Source organism: Equus quagga, chromosome 19 (genome assembly GCF_021613505.1).
Source record: "Equus quagga isolate Etosha38 chromosome 19, UCLA_HA_Equagga_1.0, whole genome shotgun sequence".
In the NCBI taxonomy this organism is placed as follows: Eukaryota; Metazoa; Chordata; class Mammalia; order Perissodactyla; family Equidae; genus Equus; species Equus quagga.
In genome coordinates this window covers 3,710,814-3,737,831 of record NC_060285.1, presented here as the reverse complement: position 1 = coordinate 3,737,831, position 27,018 = coordinate 3,710,814, and the positions used below count along the sequence as shown (strand labels likewise).

Genomic DNA, 27,018 nt, shown 5'->3' with positions numbered 1-27,018 from the left:
CCCTTGCATCTCTCCAAAATTATGATGATGGCATCTCATTGGGCATTTGCAACACATGCTGACAGTTTAGGGTATAAGTTGTAAGATGCTCAGAGCCCCTGGGAGCACCTGGTGGCACCTGTCCGCTGAGGCACACTCTAGGATGCTATGACCAGAGGGCCCCTCGCTCACCTGACCTCGATGGCAGGACTGTTCAGAATCTCCCCGTCACAGTTCCAGGAACTGTTGGACACGGTGCAACAGCACAGCGGGTGGTCGCTGCAGATCTGCCCGAACCGCTTCTTGCCCCTCTCCTTGAAGTTGCGGTCCTCGTCCTCCACGTGCCTTGACGTAAACTGGAATTTCTTGACTCGATAAACTTCAACAAAAGTGAAGTCAAACTGCCAAGAGACGGGGAAAGGGGCAATCATGCTCTACGAGTGTGGGGAGGGGACAGCCCGTCTGTCTGCGGCGCGGGTCAGCAAGTCCTCTCCCCCCGGCACCCTCGGAGTCCTCGAGGACGTGGCCGCGGGGCAGTGCCTGGAGCTGCTCTTCCCAGCTCACTGAGCACAAGCAGAGGAGAGAAACCGGACACCTGCCTTCCCAGGCACTCTCCCACGCTCCGCACCTGGAAACCCCCTCGCATCCGCGCCGAGGACCCGAGACGTCCGGGAGCCCCTGACAGCGACCTGTGGAGTTCTTTATTACCTTTCTAACGAGCACTATTTAAAGAGCTGCATAAGACACTACTGGACCAGATCTTAAATCCAATTTAACTTGAAAAAGAACAACTGACTGAAGTCAGAGACTGACCACAGTTCCAGTTCTCTCGATATCGTTAGATTCCGGGTCTCCCCTTACGTTAACCATGAGGAAGCCAGGACGACACAAAGGACTGCTGGAAGGGTCTGACTGGAGCCCCTTTCTTGGAGACTGAACATTTTATTGTAAGCGACCTTCGAAGGCAACATAACATCTCACCGGGTCTCTTTGTCCTGTCTTTAAACATGAAGAGAAACGACAGGAGGATATATGAAAACACTCACGCCTCCTAGTTTCTGTGCTCAAAGATTTTATATTTTTAAATGAGCTTCTACAAGGAGTAACTGTGACTAAGCTTAAAATGGGTGAAAGGCAAAGAGAAACGCCTGTCCTTCTTTCCGTTGGCTTCAGTAACGGAATCCTACAATCCATAGCCTGGACAGGACCCGCTCGCTGACACACACCCTGCGGAAGGGCGTTCCACCCACCTGGTCGTGATGGTTGGTGTGCCTGACGAGAAACCTCAGAAAGTTGAACCTGGAGCATTTCCGGATGAGGATGAGGTCGGAAGCCCCGTCTCCCAAGTGGGCAGCAGGGGAGAGGCCTCTGTGGCTCCGGTGACAAGCGCAGGACATGTTCGCATTGTTGATGGCCAGGAACTTCCCGCAGATGACCTTCCACTCCTCCACCTCCTCTGAAGCAGAAAGAAGCATTGTGGACGTGACACTAAATATAGGGGCGCGGACAGGCAGGCGGGGCGTCCTGAGATGACAAGGGGCCGGACTGTCCCTCCGAATTCTCCGTGCTCTCGACTCCCTATCACTCACACAAAGAAAATCGCGCTGACTGCTCTGCCGAGAGGGTCACCTCCCAAAAGGCAGAGCCACCTCCCTGGTCCTCACCTCGGGACTTTTGGACAACAACTTAGAACAGAACTCACCAGATCTGGCCATCTGATTTTATGTGGCCTGTCAACTAAGAATGATTTTCACATTTTTAAACGGTTGAAATAAATCAAAAGAAAAATAATATTTTGTGACATATGAAAATTATCTGGGCTGGCTGGCCCTATGGCCTAGTGGTTAATCACACACTCCTCTGTGGGTTCAGATCCCGGGTGCAGACCTACATATCGCTCATCAAGCCATGCTGTGGCGGGGTCCCACATACAAAATAGAGGAACATGGGTACAGACATTAGCTCAGGATGAAATCTTCCTCAAGAAAAAAAAAGAGAGAGAGACAGACAAGAACATCTACAGAACCTCTATCTGAAATCGCCCAAAACTGAAAACAACCTAAATCTCCATCAGCACTAGCATGAAAAATCAATTTTGATCTATTCAGACAATTGAGAACCATACAGAAATAAAAAAGAACAAACTGTTGCTAAAAAGAAAAAGAAAAAAATTACCTGAAACTCAAATTTCAGTGCCCATAAATAAAGTTTTGGGAACACAGATGGGCCCATGCCTTTCCGAGTGGCTGGCAAAGCCTGAAGGCTTTACTATAAACCCTTAACAGAAACACGTGCCGACCCCCATTCTAGAGCATTCTAGAGGAGAGGAGCCTGGCTGGCACCAGGCGGCTGTCCAGAGAAGACGGCACACATGGGCGCTTCTACGCAATCTACTCTTCCCCAGAGCCTGGCCCACGGCAACCACTTGGTGCCTGGAGCTAAAGAGAAGACGCAAGCACGCGCAGGGCAGCACAGAGCCGGAAAGACGGCTGGGGACGGGTGCCTGCTGCCCGATTCCAGAACTGGAACCTCACACATCTCGGTGGGGAGCGTCTCTGAGACCTTACCAGTGTTCTCCAGACCGTACAAGGACCGCTTCTGCTCCTCCTCCAGCTGCTGCTTGCTCTGCCTGCAGACGGAGCACCTGAGGACAGAACGGCCCCGGCTTCCTTTAATGTGGACATTTTACAATGAAAGGCACATGCTCAGCACATATTTATAGAAGTATTTCAGTTCTTATCATACAACAGAAAGTTCCATTTCAAAGGCTTAACTAAAAATTTTTCTCTTGCATATTAATTTGAATTCTCAAAATTAGATATACTTTTAAAACTTACACGTCAACATGTCCTCTAAAATTTGGAAACATACTAAGTACAAAGCGCCCTCTGAGGCCGTTGTGACGGCGCGCTGAGAGCCGGCCCTGCTTGGCCCGGGTGCGGGCGCAGCCCTGGCCCACACACAGCAAGGAAGGGACGACTCCCCCGGGGTTCCTGGGCTCAGACTTCCTTCCCTTTCAGGTAACAGATACTACGCTGGTTCTCTGTGCCAGCCAATAACAGGCAAGTAAATAACTCAGAACAGTTCACTCAGAACTTAGCCGTTAGTCTAGAAGGAATTCGCATCGTGGGCAGCTCTGGACTCACGCTGTTGAACAGGCCGAGTGTTCACGCTGGTGAGATGGGCTCATCCACATCGAGTCAGCGATGCAATGAATAAAATGCCGTCTGCCTCCAGCTATCTGATTTTATGGCCTCAAACTCTTCCCCTTAAGGAGGAAGGGACCGGGAAGGAAAAGCAGGGACAAGATGGTGGACCCATGCTCCGCTGTCACTATCGGGCCGCAGCCTACCCAATTTTAAGACTTTTTCAGGTTCTGCTTTAATCTGGTCACGTGCTACGGGAGGAACGGGGGGCGTCAGGCAGGAAGGAGCTGCCGCTTGTCATCGCGCATCCACAGTCACAGGGACAGTGATGCCAGACTAGCGCCCGGACTCCAGGGGGAGGCCGCCAGCCCTCTCAGCTGTCGCTGACTCTCAACCTCGCCTCTCCTGGGGGTCGGCTCCTCCTCTTGGCGCCTGCTGGCTGTCCGTGCCCTCCCCGCAGGGGACGGGGGACTGGCTCCCCCTTCGTAACTGCTGGGTGGTGCCTACCTTGGAGCGTGAGCAAAAACGGAAGTGCAGATGGGAGGCTCCATGCACCTCTCCTGCTGAAAACACATGTCCGTGCAGGCTAGCTCGGCCTGTGGCCCCCGCGGGGGCCGGCACACAGCTGTCAGTGTGATGGCTGTCTCTCATCGTTGCTTGCATGCGTTTTCACCCAGCAGACCCCCAAAAGGGGGCAGGGGAGCCCCTCGCGGGAGCAGACCATGTGATGAGAGCCCTCCCTTGAGCGGACGATGGGGACTCGGCCCAACACAAGGCCTCCCCTCGGGTCCCATCTGCGGCACAGGGGCCTGTCACAGCAAGGGTGTGGCAAGACACCCTCTCCCCAGGGTGTATGTGACCCCGGAAGCCCTACCTAACCTCCGTCCCCGCCAGGCAGCATGTATCCAGTGTCCCCGATCTGCATTTGTGCATCCACCTTCACAACAGGAGCCAAACGTAGACAGCCCTGCTCACATCACGTGATCACCACAGACACAAACGAGGGAGGGGACGCTTACCCTGCCCGGCATGGCTTCACGTCCCGTGGAGATCCCACCGTGTGCTGGGCCGGGAGGAAGGACACCGTTCCTTCGTAGCAGTGATGCGACAGGAAGGTCTTCAGCCCTGAGGACAGAGCGCCGTGGAGAGAAAGCACCGCCAGCATCACGTCGTGGTTACGACACGTGCTTACCAGCCTCCGAAGCCTCTGCGAGAGCAGATCCCTAGGACGCCTCGAGACCCCGAGCATCTGCAGAAGACGCAGGCACGGGCCCACACGAGCCACATTCCTGGTGCCACTGAGGGGAGCCGCAGGGTCCCTGCCCCCCAGCCAGCGCCTCTGAGACCCCACGTGATCAGAGCAGGAAGGGATCTGGCCATATGGGCGCCTGGTCACCAGGCTGCTTTCCACGCTGGCAAAGTGGACGTCTCTGCCACCAGTGACCCCTCATGGCCTCACGCACATGGTCTGCATGTTCTGACGTGATTCTGCCCGTGGGTCAATGCGGGACAGATGCCTTGAAGCCCCTGACACCTGCAGGACTTTGAAGGAGGTGCACCTCAGGGCTGACCCACCAGGGCCATCTCTCTGCTCCGGCAAGACTGTCGGTGAAGCCCCCGCATCCCCCGCAACTTTGCCCTCCTGGAAGAACTCCAGACAGAGGCCAGGGCAGCAGTGCCACCACGAGACCATGCCAGCCGCTCTGGCAAACTGTGGTGTGCTCTCGCTGTGCTGCTGTGTCCCTTACTTGCCACAGCTAGAGACAAAGCCACTTCCTTGCCCCTGCCCCAATGTGCCTGGCATAAATCTGACTAGCTGTCTGGAGAAGCCCACCCAGCAGGACATGGCGGAGTGGGGCCTGAGGGGCCCTGGGCCACAGCGGGGACCATGTAGTGTCCTGTGAGTCTAACAGTGACACCAATCCTGGTGTCAGATGCTGGGCTGGTGCTGGCCACAGTCACTTGTAGTGTTACGGTAAGCCCCTGTACCCCCGACGCTGAGGCCTCCCTCCCCCAACATGGTGGCCAGGCCCCACCTGTTATGTGTCATCACCGCAGGGTGACGAGCTTTCAGCCCAGTGTGCACGGCCCAGTGGTGGACGCCACCTGCCCAGGGGTCACGCTCCCACAGTCTCAGCAGGTTGGCACTGCCCGTCCTCATACCCACAGACCTGGCCCTGCCCGTCCTGCCCTGCGGGAGCCTGGCATGTGGCTGGCACCAGGATACGCTTAGTAATGATCTGCCCTGTGGCGAAACAGCTCCCCAGTTGCCCCCTGGCGTCCACCCTGCTCCAGCCCCTCCTCCCCCGTGGGTGGCTCTGGCCTCTCCTCTGCTCCCTCCCCCAGGGGGACCACCTGCCAGCTCGCTTCCTCACTGAAGTGATGGTGCACAGCCAGACTCCCACTGGGTGTCCCCTCTCCCAGCCTCCACCTCCAGGGCGGCCTCTCCTGGGTTCCAGTGTCCCCGTCCCTGTCTGTCCCTGGATGGGCCCACGTGCGTGTCCTGCTTGCCCCTAAAGGGCCACGTCTCCTTCACATCTCTCTCCACTCTGCCTCCACAGCGCCTCCTGCCTCCAGGCGTTTCCTCATCCACGAAACCCAGATCCCACCACCTCGCCTCACCATGAGGCAGCCACCGGCTGGGGACGGGGATGCAAAGACGAGAAACAGCGCTGCCTCAGAGCTCTCGTCCGGGGGGGTGACTGGCCACAGGCCATGTGCTGCGGTGGGGACGGGGCGTGCAGTGGCCCTGGGACCGCGATGCGGTGACTTGGCGAGAGGAGCTGCAGGCTCGACAACACGTCATTGGGAAACGGCACCAGGAGGTCACTGAAATGCCTGTGGCTTTCCTGATTTCCTTGTTATTTCTTTTCTAAGTTAAGGTTTTAATAAATATATGACTTTGCCACGTTTTACGTTTTAATCTTAAAGCCAGAATGTAGTTTTAATTTAATTAGATCTTTTTTAATGCATAGAGCTCACCCAGTTTCTATTCCTTTCTCTCTCAAGAAAAGGGTTTAGATTTTAGTATTTGACATTTTTCAATTAAATTTAATACAGATTTACCCAAAAGCAAACTCTAAAGGGCAGTGACCGGATAAATGACATTCATTAAATATGGCCAAGGAATTCATCTGAGCGACAAGAGTGCCAAACTTTAACTTCTACATCCTTTCAAACTCCTTTTTGGCACTTAAAAGCTGAAAATTCAGGTGATGTCGCCCACTAGCTGAACGTGCGGACTGTCACTTGGTGGGATCTGGACCCGGCTTCCGTTTGCTCTGAGTTCCGGCTCTGTGACGGGTCAGAGCAGCCCGGCCTGACAGGGACCCCGGTGTCCTTGGGGCGTCCCGGGAACCTAGTGGACTCACACCACTTGGTAGCGACAGGGACGCGAGGGACGCGAGGGACGCGTCTCCACCCTCACGGGCGCCGTGCAGCTTAAACCGGAGGACGCGTGTGCAAACACACGGCTCACCGAGCACTGTCTCGAGTTACCTGAGAAGTTGTACCTGGCGAGGCCCATCCAGCGCTTCTTCTCGCTGTCCTTGATGATGTCCCCGTAGAAGCCGTAGCCCAGCAGGGACACGAAGTAGCGCAGCAGAGTGCTGTTGTGGTGCACGGAGGACACGTCCAGGGGCAGCGAGTCCCCTGCCGAGAGAGGCGCCCGTGGAACCCTGCCCTTCGCCCCCGCCCCCAGCCGGCCAGGGTCGCTCAATGACAACGTGAACCATGCAGGAGGCGGGCAGGGGTCGGCTCTCCTGGGGCACTGGGTCTCCTGTTCTTGATTCTAATGACACAATTTGACTCAGATTTGCAACACGGGCTTGGAAAGCTGTTCTGTAGGGACAGAACAGGAGTGTACCCACAAAGCTGTTAAGGTCACTCATCGAAAGGAACGTGGACTTGACAATGAAGGAAAGGTGCGTGGCGTTTTAAAATACAAAATCATAACATTTCTGTGACTTTGGGCACGACACGAGTCGCACCGTCAGCAGGGACGACGCGGGAGAGGGAGCCCGTGTCTGTCGGTCGCACAGGCGCCCGGACAGAGGGGAGCAGCGTCCACAGCCGCTCCTGCCTTTCCGACCCCGAGACAAGGAGCAGGCTTCCTGCCCCGGGACGCGCATTCCAGAGGAGCAGGGACAGACAGCGGCCAGGACGCACAAGGAGCACTGTGGGCAGCCGTGGACTCTGGCCTGGGGAGGCTGTCCTGACAGGGTGACGGGGCGGAGCCCTGACAGAGACGACAGCAGAGAGCAGAGCAAGGGACGTGTCTGGGACAGAGGGGCAGCCCGGCCAGCGCACGGGGACGCCGCCTCTGGGTGGGGGGTTCAGAGCAGAGGGTCACGTTTTTGAAGGATCCCTCTGATGGCCGTGGGAAGATGGGGCGGGACAGGAGGCGGCAGACACGGACCCCTGCTGGCAGTGGGGTCGAGGGTGTGAGGACAGTGAGCTCCGGGCCACCATGAGTTCCCGCAAGGTTAACACACCGACCGCTGTGCACAGAGCCTCCTCTGGCCACGGCCGCCGAGAAAGGGACCTACCCAGGATGATGTGCAAGGTCGATGTCTCCACATCGTTTATGCCGACCGTTGAATAACACACACAATCTGTTGACCCTGAAAAGGGAGAAAGAAGGTTCTTAATGTTATTATAAGAACTCAGAGTCGTAGCGGGCTTCCCGCTGAGCAAGTGGTCTGTTCTTGCTTTTCTCCCACAGCCTTGGAGTAAATAAGGAAAAAATGCAATTTACCTACAAAGTGAAAATTGGAAATATTTAGATTGATTCATCAAAAATATTGACATCAGAGGCCAGCCTGGTGGCGCAGCGGTTAAGTTCATGTGTTCTGCTTTGGCAGCCTGGGGTTCACCGGTTCAGATCCCGGGCGCAGACCTATTCACCGCTTATCAGGCCATGCTGTGGCAGGCGTCCCCCATATAAAGTAGAGGAAGATGGGCACGGATGTTAGCTCAGGGCCAGTCTTCCTCAGCAAAAGGAGGAGGATTGGCAGCGGATGTTAGCTCAGAGCCAATCTTCCTCAAAAAAAAATTGAGAGAAACCTTGCAATGGTATCAGCAAGCTCTTGAGCCCCATCTTGGGCAGCAGAGCCCCCTGAGAAGTGCCTGCGGTGGTGGCTCAGCGCTCTGCAGGGCGTGTCCCCTGCAGCTGCCGCAAAGACGGCGGGAAAGGGAATCTGCTCGAGACATCACCAGTGGGACGGGGACATGCCGCCAGGACAGAAGCAGCTCCATGTGTCACAGAAACGCACTTTAGCTTCTCCGTGTGTGCGGTCAGAGGACCAGAGCCCTGGCCCTTCCCTGGGGCACGGGGACGTGGCAGCCACCAGCCCAGGCGTGAGGGGCCAGGTGGTCCAGCTCTGCACCCTGCTGAACATGGCGAGCACATGCCTGATGGCAGCCAGGGGTCAACCTCCTCCCGCTGGCCGGCTTGGCTGTAGACGGGGTGACCTCAGAGTACCAGCCAGCACTGGATCCCTGGGTGTGGCAATGATGCTGCTACTGGTCCTCGCTGGTCTGTCCTGGTCCCAACTGGGGTACAATCCAGGCACTGTTCTCAGCCCGAGTGGGCGGAGAATCTCCCCAGGTGCTTGTTTACAAAAAGACCCCTGAACACCGCCCCCCGAGATTCTCACTCAGTAGGGCCGGGATGGGGCTGAGCAATCTGAATCTTAACAGATCTGCTCGATCATTGAAAAACCCTAGTCTACAATTCCCGAGGATCACCTGGTGACAGCATCTAAAATCGCACAGTATCGCCCAGACACGCCCCACACAGACCAAGATCCATGGGAGGGTAACCACAGAGTTAGCAGGCCCAGAAGCCGCGCCCCTGCAGGGCCCAGATGCTCGCCCTCAGGCCCCAGAGCAGTCCACAAGTCTGTCGGCATAAGTGTCGTCCGTTGAACCTGAAAGTTCACGGTTCCCAACAGCCGGGTGAGCCTGCGAGACCCCCTCCGTCTACTGGAGGAACAGCGTCCGCACACTTTGAGGTCAGAGGGCAAGGATGGCTCTTGATCACTATCTAAGCTGACGTGCGACCTCTGCTGGTTGGTAACATACAAACACACAAATGTCTATGTTCATACATATATTTTTCTTTTCTGTTAATCTTAACCTAAAGATTTGAGTGACATCTCACTCCAAAAATGAGCCAAAAAGTAAAAAATTTTTAAATGAACATTTAAGATCATAGGAGTGACTAATTCTTAAAACGTCATTAACAGTATCTAAGAAAAACTCTGTGTTTTGGACTCTCTCCCACACCCTTCATCTTTATAAGGGTAGCCGAAAAACAAGGATAAACATTTCTGAGAGAACAAACTCCAAAAGAGCCACTGAATTATTTGAACCGGGGGTAGAGTCCTTCACGTCCCTAGGACTTTCCAGAATTGCCACAGAGCCCGCTGGCTCCCCTCCTGTGTCTAGTGCACTGTTCACTTTCTTCACAAACCATCCTTTAGGACAAAGCTGACCAGACACCCAACCTGCCTGCGTTTCCTCAGAGGTGACCTGTGTGATCAACATCTGCAGTCAGTAGAAATTCAGCCTGATCTCCGGGAAAATGCAGGGCCTGATGGTGCCACATGCTCCCTTCACAACCACTGCAAAGACGGGCTGGTGACCGACCTCAAGGACAGCAGCCCGTCATTCAGCAGCTGCCTGAGGGGCATCTCACGGAAGGAGGAGGGGCGGGATGGGCAGCAGGCAGGGTCTTTCTGGTCAGACGCTGGGGCCTGGGCCGCGCCTCGGGCTCCAGGGCCCTGGGAGGACGTGGCCCACGTCTCCAGAGGGAGACTTCACGCTACAGGAAGTCACTGCAAACGCTTCCACTGAGAGCGTACGATGGCGCAGAGCCAAAGGGCACCTGAACCTGGAGGCAAAGCAGAGAACTTCGTGGGGCCCCGCCCCTGGACCAGGGGACACACGTCCACTCTCCATGTCATCCAGGTCCTTGGGGCAATGAATATGGTAGGTAAACTGAGTTTCTAAAAGGTTTCAGGGATTACTTTGCTGAAAAATCAGATTTTTAAAGAAAGTAATCAGTTCAGCTTACTCCCTCCTCAGAACCCTTCCTGAGGCCACCGTGCCTCTCTCCCTGCATCTCCACCTCCGCTCTGCCTCTGCCTCACCTGGCTCACGCCACCTGACCTCTGACAGCACCACCCACAGCCAAGCTTGCTCCTGCCTCGGGGCCTTTGCACGGGCCACTCCTCCTGCCTGAAATATCTTGCCCAGATGCAGGGCTCTGTCCTCCCCGCCCTGGGCCTCAGGTCTGTGTCAGGCCTTAACGGCCTCCCTGAGCACCCTGTCTGGACCAGTGTGCCCCCCATGCCCCATGGCTCGACACTCTATTTCTTTTTTGTTGTTGTTTCGCAGGGACAGAGTCGCCCTGAGCTAACATCTGTTGCCAATCTTCCTTTTTTTTCCTCCCCAAAGCCCCAGTGCATGGTTGTACATCCTGGTTGTTCAGTCCCTCCAGTTCTTCCACGTGAGCTGCTGCCACAGCATGGCTACTGACAAATGGGTGGTGTGGTTCTACAACCGGAAAATGAACCCGGGCCACTGCAGCATGAGCGCAGAATTGTAACCACTAGGCCATCAGGGCTGGCTCCCTTCATTTCTTACTTAGCGTCTGTCTCTCCCCCTGGCCTGTGTGTGCCCTGCCTGTTCACTCCTGGCTTGAGAAATCTGTTGAATGAATGCATGATGACTGACTGAAGGAATGAACTGCTAGAGCCCCGGGGTGACTTCAGGTCGTGGAATCCTGATGTTTCGGTTTGAAGAGGCCGCCTGGCTGGCAGCTGGAGCCATCAGACAACTGCCGCAAGTCCACGCAAACATCCTGGTACTTACTCGTCCCCAAAACCCCAATTCTCCCTCGTTTAACTTTGTCACTTTTAACAAAAGTGACATCCCTCTAGGATACAAAGTAACTCCCAATTATTTCTTCAAATATCTGTGTGGTAAGACCTTGACCCAGAGGAAGCCCCAGCTGGAGAGGTAAGATCTGGTTCCTGGGGGCATCGTGACTTGGTTCTGGCATCGACTCGTGACAGGCACCTGTGCCCTCGGCACCCCGAGTGGCCCCTGGCCATGCACTTACCCTTGACGGCGTCAGCTGTGTGTCTCCCTCCCAGCCCCATGGCTCGTGGTCCCATCGGGGATGCCACCCTCCCGGGAAGCTTAGTCCCCGCCCAGGACGGAGCAGGCAGCAGGCACACACTATCCTCTGGCCACAACAGTCAAGCTAACTGCCGCCCTTCTGCCTTTTTCTGTGCGAGACACAGCCTTTCTGAGAAGGAGGCAGAAGCAAGAAAATTCCCTTCCCAGGGGAGCTTAGCCTGGCCTTAAGTTCCAGTACACTTTCCTGTTGCTCAAAGTGCAGTGCTTAGAAGCGAGCATGTGTGACGGCTTGTCCCCACTCAGGAGCCTGGGACGACTCCCGCAGGTGCTGGCACGGTGTGGCAGCCGCACGACACGCTTCTGGAAAGGAATCGGACTGGTGAGTTGATCTGCAGCGCATCTCCAGCTATACACAGGCTCGGCTCAGCATTTCCTCAGAGAAACCAGGTCACCACTTCTCCTCTGGAGCCATTTGAATCTAAATCGTACTTTCCTGACCAAGGTGACATAGTGAGAAGTGATAAGGGGACACGAGCACCTTCCTTAAAAGTCAGCTTTATTTTTGCAGAGCTTCTACAGGGCCAAGTGCACACTGGAAGCTGCTGGCAGGAAAGGTTCCGAGGGGGCCTCTCCCTTCCAGAACCCGCTCCCCCCAGCACAGGGTCACGAGAGCCTCTGCCTTCCGGAACCTGCTCCCACCAGCACGGGGTCACAAGGGCCCCTCTTCCCTTCTAGAACCCACTCTCACCAACACAGGGTCACGAGGGCCTCTCCCTTCTGGAACCCGCTCCCACCAGCACGGGGTCACAAGGGCCCCTCTTCCCTTCTAGAACCCGCTCCCACCAGCACAGAGTCACGATAAGGAGACATGTCCATGCAGGAAAGGGCTGGGGAGGGCCCTCAGGCCTGAGAGGTGGTGGAGACTGAGCCAGATCAGAGTCCAGGTGTGGCCCTGTCACCTGCCAGCAGGAGCCTGTCAGCAAGTTATGCTGGGAGCTGGGTTGCAGATTTAGGACTGAGAATGCCAGCCCCCACACAGCAGGCTGTTTGGGAATCAGACAAGGTGGTGGGCACCTGGCACGAGGCCCAGCATACAGGAAGTGCCCGATAACCAGCAGCTGCGGTCAATGTTACCCAGTTAACTCACGTGACAGGAAGCCACCTGAGGGATCACTACGGATCTGTTTTATCAAAGAAACAAATTTTGTGCCATAAGGAAATGAAAGGAAGCAACATTCAAAAACTGAGAACTTTTTGCCAACTTTGACCCAGCGGGATCCAGCAGAGGTCACTTCACACCTAAGCACAGAGCCATTGCTTCAGCTTTTCACAGGAGGACAGGCAGCTGGCACCCCTCGGGCCCACATCTTTCTGTGGAGAGAGGCTGCACGCGGCTCAGAAGGCTCTTCACCTGCCGGCGGGGCTCAGACGAGGTGGGGCTGCAGCCCACCCCAGTGTTTACAGGGACCCTGTACCTGGGGTAGGCCACACTGTGCCTCCTGTCCCTTAAGGGATGGTCGTGGGGTCGCACATCCCGTCAGCACACCCAGCGGGGCCGCTCGACCACTGCATCCTTCTGCTTAGGAAGCCCCGGGCTTCGGGGCGACTTCGAGTGCCGAGCACACATCATTTCCCAAGGCTCCCTAAGCCTCAGTCACGTGACACGAGTGTGGGTTGAAGAGGAGGCGCCGCAAGGAAAGGACCCCGCTGACCAAGGCCCACAGGAAGGAAGACTTCTTTCTGTAGACTGGCTAACACTTCTAAATTAACGTCGAGTTGGAAAGCGACTTTGAACTTAGGGAACGTTGGAATGGAACTCACAGCAGTGGGACGGGGCCTTCAGAAGCAGGGACAGCTCGTCTGGGCTCTCAGGACGCTGCGTCCTGCGGCGTCCCGTCCACCCCGAGGCCGTCAGACCCCATCTAGACGCCATGACCCCATTCACCACCCACTGCCCGCCCTGCGCGGCAGACCTATTTCCAGCCGCCGCTGCAGGGCCTGCCCAGGAGCCACATCCTGCTCGTCTCCATCAGAACTCTCGCCCCCATCCTCATTCCTCGTCTTGACCCCACCAGATTGCCACGGCCAACATCACAGGCCCACCTCTGGTGCCTCCCTCACTCTTACTCCTCCTTTGATTCCTGTTGACGCCACCAAAGCTACGCCCGAGGCACAGCTGACCACACGCCCACAGTCCAAGCCACCAGCGTCCTCCCTGGGCCTCGGGCAGCCTTCCCAACTGCTCCTAGAAGAGAACGTGGCTTCAAGCTCAGTCAGACGCCACTCCCCTGCTGACCGGCCTCCGAGATGTCCTCCTGCTGCATCTCTGCGAGGCCTTCAGGACATGACCCCTGGCCCCGGCCCTTCTCCAGTCCCCTCTACAGCCCCACCTCCAGGACCCCCAGCCACACCGGCCCCCTGTCCTGCGTGCATGGCCCATTCCCACCACCGCCCTCTGCCCCTGGGCACGGTTCCACGTGCCTGCACGGCTGGCCTCTCACCGGCACCTCTCAGAAAGGCCCCTGGACTCCCTACGGGAAGCAGCCCCTCCTAGCCACGGGCCCGAGCCCACCCTTCAGGGCACCTTCTCCACAGCACGCCCGCCATGGAGACACTTTCACACCAGCCGTGTGTGTCCGCTGTCTTTTCGGTGGGCAGAGGCTACCCGATCTTGTTCTCTGCTGAGCCTCCGAGACCCAACCGGGGTGCGGCCCGTGCTCAGTCCGTCCTAAGCCACGGGGAAGCAGGGCGCTGCCCGTGCACCCACTGCGGGGTCCGCCTGACGCGGGTCTGCGGGAGCTCCGAAGGCAAATTTTAATAGCTGAGAAGGTATTCATGCTGCCATCGCAAATCGTGATAAAAGGCATAAAGGAAACACAGATTCGAATACAGAAAAACAAAATTCATGTAGTCCAGAACACACCAGCTGCAAAGTTAAAAGACGGAAGCCTAATGTGGAAAAAAGTTGTGAGACACATAACCAACCAACCTGATACACAAACAATGCTACAGGCAATTAGAAACAGACAAGGGCTTTCCTGACCGTGGGCAGGTGGGCAGATCTGAGCTCCCCTGGCCCCTGCCTTTCCGGGGACCTCGTGGCCCCACCCCCTCGCCTCGCTTCTCCATCCATCAAATGGGACGATTATGGCTACAGCTTCACAGAGCTGCCGTGAGAAAGAAATTGCAGACCCGCTTTGTGGGATGTTTGCCCAGAGCCTGGCCTCGGGCCAGTGTGTGGGGAGCGCAGCCGCCAGGCCCAGACACAAGGGCGGGGACGGCGCCTCGTCCCTAGGGGGCAGCTTGCAAAGCCTTCAGCCAGCAACGCCCAGGCCTCGCCTGCTACTCAGCTTAACGCTGCGACTGTTCAACCAGCCAGGGGCTGCCTAGAAAGAGGCAGAAGACGCTGAGCCAGGCACCTCCTGGACAGCCCAGCCGCCACAAGGCTGACGCGGCGCTGACCCCAGAGCGTCCAGCCCCTGCCGTCCCGACTCCCAGCTCCTGTGCGTCCAGGTACAAGTCACTTCTTCCAGAAAACCGCCAGCTCCCTAGGCTCCCTTATGCTCAACTGTGCTGGGGGTGTGGGGGGGCAGCGGGAGGCCTGTGATGACTTAGCGAGCCCCCACCCGTGTCCCCACCACCAAATGGTCAGCTCTCTGAGCAGAGACCGTGCTGCAGCGGCAGGATTCCCGGCCCCGCGGAAGGCAGGCGTCCGGGGAGGCCAGGGTTCCTCCAGCCACGCAGGAGGCGTCCTTTAATGGCTCATAAACCGTCTCTCCAAAAAGGACGCAATAGCTGTGTGGTGATAAAATCAGAGTTTAAATCACAAAATGAACCTGAAGGAAAACCCAAGAATGGCACAGCCCAGTGTAAGCGGCCCTGAGCCCAGATGCCTGTGCGCAGGGCCGGGCCGTGGGGGCCACGTGCGCGGAGCCGGCCGCGGAGGGGAGGGGAGGGCAGGGCCCGCCATACCCGCGGGGATGATGCCGATGCGGAGCGGGCTGGGCACCAGCGTGGCGCGGGGCTGGTTCTGGTCCACGCCAGCGTTCCTCTGCGCTCTGCCGATCAGGCCGTGCAGGAGCTCGCTGAACATGCCGTCCCCGCCGACACAGACGACCCTGTGGGAACAAGCACCTTAGGCCCCTGGCTTGGCCCCACGACGCCCGCGCTCCGCGGCTCCCCGTGGCGCTCCTGGGAAGGCAGTGTGCCACTGACCGCAGGACGGCCGACTCCCCGGGGAAAGCGAGGGTGACCGGCAGCGCAGACCCAGCGACCCCTCCCTCCTGGAGCTCGCGTCCCCGTGGCCACCGCAGCCCACCCTTCTCCAGAGCCCTGGGACGTGCTCCCGTGCTCGTTCACCCGTCCCCTCAGTCAGGTCTTTCTACACTCCGTCAGCCTCCCGGCCCTGCCAGGAGAGGCTCCTGATTCCTGTTGCAAGGAGGCCGAGGCTCTGAGAGGCTGTGAAGGCAGGGCTGGGACCAAGCCCCAGGCCCGCTGTGTCCCTCTGGGTTCTGCTCATCAGAGAATGCCGCCCCCTCCCCGGCCCCCTGCCTGGTCCTTCCCTTCAGGCCAAGCGGCTGCGAAATAAACAGACAGCATGGAAAAACAAAACAGGCCTCTCCTCCCCTCCGCCGTCCCCCACGTCCCCAGGGAGTCTGCCCCACCGTCCTGGAAACCGGAGCCCCCTGGCAGGGGACACACTCCCGCCCAGTCCCAACAGCCCGTCCGAGCTTTTGTCCTGTTCCTGTTACACGCAGCACGTTAACACACGCTGCTGCTCCGGGAGCCGGTCTCCAGCCTCCGCCTTGCCACTCCACCGTGTGACTAAAACCTGCTTCCCAGAAGCTCTCTTCCGGGGTCACTCTTCACATCGCCTGATGTCCTTGGGGGCACAGTTGCCCACTTGAGAACCCCAGTGTTATGACTCCTAGAGCCTTCAGCAGCCCTGAGGCAGGGTGCAACGTCACCTATGACGAGGAGCTCCAGTGCAGAGACAGCGCAGCCGGCCCCGTGTCACACAGCTGGTGGGGCGCAGACCAGGATCAGACCCTGGAAGTCCAGCCCTCAGCTACCCCTTAACTTTCAGGCCGGCCAGACTACAGAGGGCAGACCCACCACACAGCTGCACTGTTGTCTTCAAAACCCGCCTCAGGGGGCTGGCCCCATGGCCCAGTGGTTAAGTTCGCGCGCTCCTCTTCAGCGGCCCAGGGTTTTATGGGTTTGTATCCTGGGTGCGGACATGGCACCGCTCGTCAGGCCGTGCTGAGGCAGCATCCCACATGCCACAACCAGAGGCACTCACAACTAGAATCTACAACTATGTATGGGGGGCTCTGGGGAGAAGAATTAAAACAAAGAAGAAGACTGGCAATCGGTGTTAGCTCAGGTGCTAATCTTTAAAAAAAAATTAATTAAAAAAACCCCGCCTGAGTTTCTTATCTCATGGCTCAATAACACCACCGCCACTTGGTTAGGAATCCCAGTGTGTCTTCTTCAAAAGCCAGTCACAGGGACCAGTCGATTCTCCCCCAGACGTCCTGGAGGCCATCCCCTCTGCATGTGCCCTATGCCACTGTCCAGCCAGCTCCTGCCCACCACCCATAACACCCTGCGGCCTCCCTGGGTCCAATCCCCCCTCGTGGCTACTTGCCACTGGCTTTCAAAAGTATCCTTCCAAAATGCAAGCCTGGTCCTCTAGCGCCTCTGTCTGTGAGCTTTCCGCGATCCTCACCACCTACAGGCTCAGCCGCCTTTCCCCAGGTCCCGTCCGCTCATTCACTCCGGTGCTGGGGGATGAGTGTGCACAGGCAGAGGCTGGCTCTCCAGGAGCAACACGCCAGCAGGGACACACACAACACAAGCATGAGAGCACACGAGAAGGCCGCCTGCCACGCCTCCTGATGCGGTAACCGGGAAGCGCACAGCATCCTTCCATGGTGTCACAGCCAGAAACGCACAACCAGGTTCTGACCCAGAGGAAATATCAGGCAGACCCAAACCGAGGGACATGCTACAGGATCACTGGCCGGGACTCTCAAAACACAGCCACACCAAGAGGGTTACGGGAGACTAGAGAGCATGACAATGGGATGGAAGGCAGTGCATGATCCAGGATTTTCTTTGGCATGAAAGAAATAATGGGACAAATAATAACAAGCATCTTCTCAGATCATAGTGCTATAAGGCTAGAAATTAATTACAAGAAAAAAGCTGAGAAAGGCACAAAGATGTGGAGACTAAACAACACACTACTGAACAAGCAATGGATCATTGAAGAAATTAAAGAAGAAATAAAAAAATACCTGGAAACAAATGAAAATGATAGCATGTCATACCAACTCATATGGGATACAGCAAAAGCTGTATTAAGAGGAAAATTCATCGCAATACAGGCACATCTTAACAAACAAGAAAAATCCCAAATAAGCAACCTTAAAGCACACCTAACTGAACCAGAGAAAAAAGAACAAATGAAGCCCAAAGTCAGCAGAAGGAGAGAAATAATAAAAATCAGAGCAGAAATAAATACTATTGAAACGAAAAAGGCAGTAGAAAGGATCAATGAGACAAAGAGCCGGTTTTTTGAGAAGATAAATAAAATTGACAAACCACTAGCCAGACTTACAAAGAAAAAAAGGGAGAAAGCTCAAATAAACAAAATCAGAAATGAGCGAGGAGAAATAACAACAGACTCTGCAGAAATACAACAGATTATAAGAGAATACTACAAAAAACTATATGCCAACAGAATGGATAACCTAGAGGAAATGGATAAATTCTTGGACTCCTACCATTTCCCAAAGCTCACTCAAGAAGAGGCAGACAATTTGAACAGCCCAATCACAAGGAAAGAGATTGAAACAGCAATCAAAAGCATCCCAAAGAATAAAACCCCAGGACCAGATGGCTTTCCTGGGGAATTCTACCAAACTTTCAGAGAGGATTTAATACCTATCCTTTTCAAGCTATTCCAAAAAATTAGGGAAGATGGAACATTTCCTAATACATTCTATGAGGCCAACATCACGCTGATACCAAAACCTGACAAGGACACCACGAAAAAAGAGAACTACAGGCCAATATCACTGATGAACATAGATGCAAAAATTCTAAACAAAATTTTGGCAACCAGAATTCAGCAATTCATCAAAAGAATCATACATCAGGGTCAGGTGGGATTCATACCAGGGACACAGGGATGGTTCAACATCCGCAAATCAATCAACGTGATACACCACATCAACAAACTGAGGAATAAAAACCACATGATCATCTCAATAGATGCAGAGAAAGCATTTGACAAGATCCAACAGCCATTTATGATAAAAACTCTGAACAAAATGGGCATAGAAGGAAACTACCTCAACATAATAAAGGCCATATACGACAAACCCATAGCCAACATCATACTCAATGGGCAAAAACTGAACGCCATCCCCCTGAAAACAGGAACGAGACAAGGATGCCCTCTATCACCACTCTTATTTAACATAGTACTGGAGGTCCTGGCCAGAGCAATCAGGCAAGAAAAAGGAATAAAAGGAATCCAAATAGGGAAGGAAGAAGTGAAACTCTCGCTGTTTGCAGACGACATGATCTTATATATAGAAAACCCCAAAGAATCCATTGGAAAACTGTTAGAAGTAATCAACAACTACAGCAAAGTTGCAGGGTATAAAATCAATTTGCATAAATCAGTAGCATTTCTATACTCCAGTAAAGAACCAACAGAAAAAGAACTCAAGAATACGATACCATTCACAATCGCAACAAAAAGAATAAAATACCTTGGGGTAAATTTAACTAAGGAAGTGAAGGACTTATATAATGAAAATTACAAGGCCTTTCTGAGAGAATTGGATGATGACATAAGGAGATGGAAAGACATTCCATGTACATGGATTGGAAGAATAAACATAGTTAAAATGTCTATTCTACCTAAAGCAATATACAGATTCAACGCCATCCCAATCAGAATCCCAATGACATTCTTTACAGAATTAGAACAAAGAATCCTAAAATTCATATGGGGCAACAAAAGACCCCGAATTGCTAAAGCAATCCTGAGAAAAAAGAACAAAACGGGAGGCATCACAATCCCTGACTTCAAAACATACTACAAAGCTACAGTAATCAAAACAGCATGGTACTGGTACAAAAACAGGTGCACAGATCAATGGAACAAAATTGAAAGCCCAGAAATAAAACCACACATCTATGGACAGCTTATCTTTGACAAAGGAGCTGAGGGCATCCAATGGAGAAAAGAAAGTCTTTTCAACAAATGGTGCTGGGAAAACTGGAAAGCCACATGTAAAAGAATGAAAATTGACCATTCTTTTTCACCATTCACCAAAATAAACTCAAAATGGATTAAAGACCTAAAGGTGAGACCTGAAACCATAAGGCTTCTGGAAGAAAACGTAGGCAGTACACTCTTTGACATCAGTATTAAAAGGATCTTTTCGGACACCATGCCTTCTCAGAGAAGGGAAACAATAGAAAGAATAAACAAATGGGACTTCATCAGATTAAAGAGCTTCTTCAAGGCAAATGAAAACAGGATTGAAACAAAAAAACAACCCACTAACTGGGAAAAAATATTTGCAAGTCATATATCTGACAAAGGCTTAATATCCTTAATATATAAAGAACTCTCACAACTCAATCACAAAACATCAAACAACCCAATCAAAAAATGGGCTGGAGACATGAACAGACATTTCTCCAAAGAAGATATACTGATGGCCAATAGGCACATGAAAAGATGCTCATCATTGCTGATCATCAGGGAAATGCAAATCAAAACTACACTAAGATATCACCTTACACCCGTTAGAATGACAAAAATATCTAAAACTAATAGCAACAAATGTTGGAGAGGTTGCGGAGAAAAAGGAACCCTCATACACTGCTGGTAGGAATGCAAACTGGTGCAGCCACTATGGAAAACAGTGTGGAGATCCCTCAAAAAATTAAAAATAGAACTACCATATGATCCAGCCATCCCACTACTGGGTATTTATCCAAAGAGCCTGAAGTCAGCAATCCCAAAAGTCCTGTGCACCCCAATGTTTATTGCAGCACTGTTTACAATAGCCAAGACGTGGAAGCAACCTAAGTGTCCATCAACAGACGAATGGATAAAGAAGATGTGGTACATATATACAATGGAATACTACTCAGCTGCAAAACAGAACAAAATCATTCCATTTGCAATAACATGGATGGACCTTGAGAGAATTATGTTAAGTGAAATAAGCCAGCAAGAGAAAGATAATCTGTGTATGACTCCACTCATATGAGGAATTTAAAACTATGGACCAAGAACAGTCTAGTGGATACCAGGGGAAAGGTGGGGTGGGGGGTGGGCACAAAGGGTGAAGTGGTGCACCTACAACATGACTGACAAACATTAATGTACAATTGAAATTTCACAAGATTGTAACCTATCAATAACTCAATAAAAAAAAAAAGAAAGCTACAAATGCAAAAAAAAAAAAGAAATAATGGGACAGCTGGCAGAATCTGAATAAGGGCAGCAAATAGAAAATAGTACTGCGTCTGTGTTAACTACCTGGTTTTGATAACTGTATTCTGGCTCTGTAGAGAATGGCCCTGTTTTTAGGAGATGGACACTGAAATATTTAGGGACAAAAGGTGATCACGTCTATAACATACTTTCAAATGATTTGGAAAAACAGTCGGTGTCAGTAGGTGGGAGAGGGAAGAGGAGAGCACCAATCTGTTAGGTCCCCACATCAGAGAAGGGATTTCACTCTCCGCTTTCCTGCCTTTGCTATCTTCTGTAAGTAGCACGTCTAGTTTTACAACTGGGAAAAAAATGTAAGGAAAGGGAGCAAAGACAACTGAGACAGATCTTAAAACCTGGGTAGAATTTACCGTTTATTACTCAGGATGAAAGCGGCCTATACTCACCCATCATATTTATCTATATTGATCTCATATAGACTGTCCTTGGCATGGTTAGCACGCTCAGTAACTGCGGGAAAAAATAACATTACATCGTATAGTTTATATTCAAATCTGTGACTCCTATTTAAAATAAAAGGCAAATAAACCATTCTTTTAAAATGAGGACTACGAAATCGTCAGGAGGATTTCCTAAGAGAAATCCCTTCTTTGACCGTCCCACAGCCCCTCCTGGGGAGGGGAGCGAGCCGGCTCAACGGAGCACTGCCCTCAGTCACACGCCACTGGGTAAGACAGCACGGTCTTGGCACTTAATTGCCAACAAATAATAACTTCGGAAAGAGATTACATCTCCTATTTTATACTTTTTCCTTATTATCCAAGTTACTCTGAAAATTTTAGAATATACCAAAATGTAGAAAAAAAGAAAATGTTAGTCCCTAGTCTGTATACTCAATGTAAGAAACAAAATCTGTTTTGAAATCCTACTGTACACACAATTTTGTGTCTTTGTTTTCCCAACATTTTATCACAATCACTTTTTTATCATTAAAAATTCTTTGGGGCCAGCGTCGGTGGCCTAGTGGCTAAGTTCGGGATGCTCTGCTTCAGCAGCCTGGGCTTGGTTCCTGGGCACAGACCTGCACCACTCGTCTGTCAGTGGCCATGCTGTGGTAGTGGCTCACAAAAAAGAGGAAGATTGGCAACAGATGTTAGCTCAGGGAGAATCTTCCTCAGCAAAAAAAAAGAATTCTATGTAAAGACCGCTTTGGTGGGCTATATACTACTCTTTCAGACTCACCTCTATTCTATCTTCACGTTTCCTGTGAGGGGCATTTAAGTCATTTCCAATGGTTAGCTATTATAACATGTGCAGTGACATCTGTGTGCATCCAGTCGTTTTTCTAGGGAAGGTTCAGAAACTGCAATACTGGGCAAAATCCCTCAGTTTTGAGGCTCTTGACCTGCTCTGCCAGGTGGCTCTTTCATAAGTTTACAGCAGACCCTCAAAGCACTGAAGGGCAGAGAAGGCCGTCCTCGCACCCTCCAGCTTCGAGAACTTGCACTGAAAACTGTGCCACAAACGTGGTGCCGTATCGTTTCTTAAAATGTCACTTATTGGTGAAATTATCTCTAAGCCTTATGAATTGCTTGTCTCTCTTCTTGCAAGAGTTTCCTGTCCATGATCTTTGTCCTTTTATCTTCTTAGCATTTTTCTCAAGTGCTTTATATGCTAAGTCTTGGCTAGAAAGGTCTACATTCTTTATTTTGTATTCTCATTCTGGCAGGTGAAAAAAAAAAACCACTCTATTTTGTTTAAAATAATCTTCGAGGATAAAAATCTTCTCTAGTGACTACATTTGAATTGTTCTCAAGTTCACTTCTACATATTTAATACAGGATTTACAGCTTACCAATGACTTCAGTGGTGACAGAGGCTAACGCGAACAATGGCGCCACTTTTCTTTCGTATATCCGCTTGCCTTGTCCTTTCCCTCCAAAGGGATTGATGAACACCAGTAAATGCTTTGGTCTCGACGCTACAAAACAACAACCACAACAATGTGTGAATCACAGTGAATACGGCAATCAAAATGAATGTGTTACTAACCAAAAAAAACCACAACGGTTTCAGGATTCTACTTAGTGTTATCTGATAAAAAGCATTTTTAAGTTAAAGAACAGTAGTAAAGAGTTTCCTAATGCATGAAAAGAGAGAAGTGACAGCCTGTCAGAACGGGCAGGTGCTCTGCGCGTCTGCTGGATGGAAGGAGAGCCCCAGGGTTTCAGAATGCTCACGGGAGGACACTCTCCTGATGCAGAGTCCTTTAAGATGTAAATTCTGGAAGGCGGCAGCCTCATTCTTCATATGAAGGAAGTGGGTTTGCAGAGAATAAGAAGAATGCAACAGAGGTACAGAATGGAGCCTTAGGAGAGAAAGATGGAGAGGCACAGAGACAGCGTGACCTGGAGACGGACAGAGAGACGGAAAGACAGCGAGCTCTCAGCCAGCCTTCCCAGTCCCAGGGCCCAGTCCCTTCCAGAGGCCCAGCTCCCTCCCACACCGGGGTCTCCAGAGTCACCCCTATTTTCTTGTAACAACTTCCACATTTCTGTCTGGGTCAGTTCAAGCAGATTTTGATACTTAAAAAAACAAATGTAACTAGCAACTCAATAAAAGTAAAAAGAAGAAATGTACCCAAGAAAATTGAAAACCTAAGTCCTCACAGAATCCTGCACACAAATGTTCACAGCGGCACTAGCCACAGTAGCCAAAAAGTGGAAACACCCTAAATGTCCATCAGCTGCCAACTGCATGCACAACGCGGTCTGTCTGTCCCTCAGAATATTACCAGGCAACAAAGAGGGGCAAAGTGCTGAAGCACCCACCACCACGAGTGGGTCTCAGAGCCGCCACGCTGAGCGATCGAAGCCTCCCGAGAAAGAGCCCGTCACCCGACTCCACGGAGAGAGATCGAGAGCCGGCAAGACCAATGCTCCGCAACAACGACAGAGCAACCAGACAGCGGGTGTCTCCGCACTAACGGGGGGACCAGAGAAAACCTCGGGTGGAGCAAGCCTTCCAGGGGCTCGGGTCCCACAGGCACGTAAATTCTACCTCACGGCTGCCAACAAACCCTGCTCTCTAGGTGACGACTCGCACTGAAGGGTTCAGAGGTGACGTGCCCCATGTCTGCCACTCTCTTTGAAACACAGCAAAAAGTCCGATTAACCAGTGGATGGGTCGGTAGACATCGACGAGGCAAATATAGAAAAATGTTAGAATCTAGGGGGTGGGTATATGAACGTTTACTGTACAATTCTTTCCATTTTCCTGTATGTTTGAAAATCTTCATCACAAAATATTGGGGGAAATGCATATACAACAGAGAAAATCAACAAAGCCAAGTCGGTTCTTTGAAATGATTCATAAAATTGATGAATTCCTGATAAAGAAAAAGGGACAAAACACAAATTAGCGATATCAGGAAAGAGAAAGGGGACATTGTTTCAGAATCTACAAATATTACAAGGAAAGGGAAAGGATTTGTCAATAAATTTATAAATTTGGATGAAATAAAATTTCTCCAAAAAATACAATTTACCAAAGCTAACAGAAAGAAACAGAAAATCTGAATAGTCTGATATCTAATAAAGAAACTGAAGTCATTAATAAAAACCTTTCCACAGAGAAAGCCCAGGCCCAATGGTTTCACCAATTAATGCTTCCAAATATTTAAGGAAAAAAGTAGCCCCAGCATTAGACAAACTCTGCCGCAGAACAGAAAAGGCAGAAGCGCTTCTCAGCTCTGCACGTGGCCCGCACCGTAAGCTTGACAGCAGAACCAGACAAGGATGTTCTCAGAAAGGAGGCGCACAGGGCTACTTCTCCCAAGCCTGGGCACGAAAACCCCAAACAGAATATCAGGAAGTCAAACCCAGAAATACGTAGAAAGGGGACACGTGATGACCAAGTGTGGTTTATTCCAGCAATACGACGACTTGCATTTATACGAAGAGAAATCAATGTTCTTCACCATAGTAACTCAAAAAGAAGAAAATCATACAATCATTCCAAGAGATTCAGAAAAAGCATTTATCGAATTCAATACCCATTCATGATTTAAAAAAACCAAACTCTCAGAAAACTAGAATTAGAAAGGAACTTCCTTAATCTGGTTTTTAAACATCTACTAAGAGCCTAAGAAACACCATTCTTTTTTTAAAGATTTTATTTTTTTTCCTTTTTTCTCCCCAAAGCCCCCCGGTACATAGCTGTATATTCTTCGTTGTGGGTCCTTCTAGTTGTGGCATGTGGGACGCTGCCTCAGCATGGTTTGATGAGCAGTGTCATGTCCGCGCCCAGGATTCGAACCAACGAAACACTGGGCCGCCTGCAGCGGAGCGTGCGAACTTAACCACTCGGCCACGGGGTCAGCCCCAAGAAACACCATTCTTGACAGTGAAACGCTGAAAACTTTCCTCCTGCTCAGGACTAAGACCATCCCCTCGAACTGGAGGTCCAAAACAGGGCAAAAGCATAAGAAATAGAAATAAAAGGCACACGAACTAAGATGGAAGAAACGGAACTCTCATTATTCACAGTTGACAAAAGAATCATCAAACTATTAAAATTAATAAGTGAATTTAGCAAGGTCATTGGGTGCAACGTAAAATACAAAATTCAATTAAATTTCCAGACACAAGCAGTAAATAAATTTTTAAAAAAATGGCAGCACCACAGTGCCGTGGGGAAAAGGCCAGTCTTTCCTACAAACAGCATGGGGTCAAGTGGATATCCACATTTAAGGAAAAGGAAACTTGACGGCTCACCTCACACCACATACCAAAGCCAGTTGCAAACGGGTGCAGATCTAAATGTGAAAGGCAGAACAGCTTTGAGAGCAAACATCCCCATGGCCTTGGGGGGGACAAAGATGTCCTAAATAGGACACAACCTGGCCATAGAGTTAAAAAAAAAGAAAAACATACCACGTTAAAAATTAACAATGTCCATCAAAAGAGGGGAATGACAGGAGAGTGAGACACAAGCCACACAGTGGGACAAGAGATGTGTGACTCAGAAATCCAGTAACAGATTCGGGCCCACAATATATAAAGAATTTGTATATATCATTAAGACAGACAGACACCCAACAGGAAAATGGACAAAGACTTGAACAGACACCTCACAAAAGAGGATTTCCAAATGGCCTATAAACCTAGGAATGTATTTCTCAACTCATTAGCTATCAGGAAAATGCAAATTAAAGCCATAATGCAAGACTCTGACACCCACCAGAATGGCTAAAATCTTAAAGGTGTAGTTAAAATGTGGGACAACCAGAACTGATATTCTGCTGGGGAGTGCCCCTGGAACTACCACTTTGAAGACAGCGTGGGGGTGTCCACGAGGTTGGACATACGCATACCGTCCACCCAGCAATTCCATTCCCAGGGTGCACCCAAGAGAAATGCCAGCGTGTGTTCACCACAAGACACGTACTAGAATGTTCAGAACGCCACGACTCCCAACAGCCCACACTGGGACACTATCCAAATGACCGTAAGAGGAAAACAGATGAACAGATAGTCGTCCATTCACACCAGGGAAGAAATACCGTGCAGCCAAGAGAACGAACAACCACACTATGGATAAACTTCACAAACATAACGGCGAGCCGAGTTTACGCTGCATGATCCGACTGAGAGGAAGCACAAAACGAATCCGGTTGTTCAGAAGTCAGACAGGAGTGCCCCCGAGGGGAGCCGGGACTGCAGGGGGTCTGGGGGGCCAGCGAGATTCTGTTTCTTAATCAGGGTGCTGGTCACAGTGTGTGCTGAGTGTGCAGGTACCGCCCGAGCTCACACTCAGGATGCAGGCACTTTTCTGTATCTATGCTGTATTTCAATTAAACATTAAAACAGACAACAGGGTTAGGAGTTAAAATTACAGAGTGGCTGCAATAGCAAGGCCCAGGGGCTGGCCCGGCTCTGGCAGCTGGTCAGGGAGGGCGGAGGCCACGCTCTGGGCGCCACACCATGCTGGCCTCTCACCAGTGAATTCCGACAAGCCACGTGGCTGACCACATGGCACCTGGGACGGGAAGCTGTGCAAAAGGAGGAGACAGCGGCACGCGTCACGCTGCGGCTGTGTCTTTCTTCAAACAAAAACATTCACGTACTCAGGTTCTCCAGCAGCTCCCGGAGCGTCTGCAGCCACAGATGGCACAGCTGCTCGTCAGCACAGCAGAAGGTCACCTTCGCCCACTTCCAGCGGTGCTGGCGGGCTCTCTGCACGTAGTGCACT

The 27,018-nt window shown here is 51.8% G+C and overlaps 1 protein-coding gene across 1 annotated transcript in view; it reads right to left on the bottom strand.

Annotated features, from left to right (window-relative positions):
- CERK (ceramide kinase) overlaps nt 1-27,018 on the bottom strand; it is a gene marked incomplete at its 5' end in the record, with an annotated part of 67,770 nt that overhangs the window by 5,529 nt on the left and 35,223 nt on the right. The window contains 10 exons of the mRNA XM_046646298.1: nt 172-380; nt 1,230-1,435; nt 2,547-2,623; nt 4,145-4,250; nt 6,624-6,776; nt 7,673-7,747; nt 15,246-15,391; nt 21,213-21,276; nt 22,622-22,747; nt 26,894-27,016. Of these exons, the coding sequence (XP_046502254.1) occupies nt 172-380; nt 1,230-1,435; nt 2,547-2,623; nt 4,145-4,250; nt 6,624-6,776; nt 7,673-7,747; nt 15,246-15,391; nt 21,213-21,276; nt 22,622-22,747; nt 26,894-27,016 (1,285 nt within the window). The remainder of the gene's footprint in view (nt 1-171; nt 381-1,229; nt 1,436-2,546; nt 2,624-4,144; nt 4,251-6,623; nt 6,777-7,672; nt 7,748-15,245; nt 15,392-21,212; nt 21,277-22,621; nt 22,748-26,893; nt 27,017-27,018) is intronic.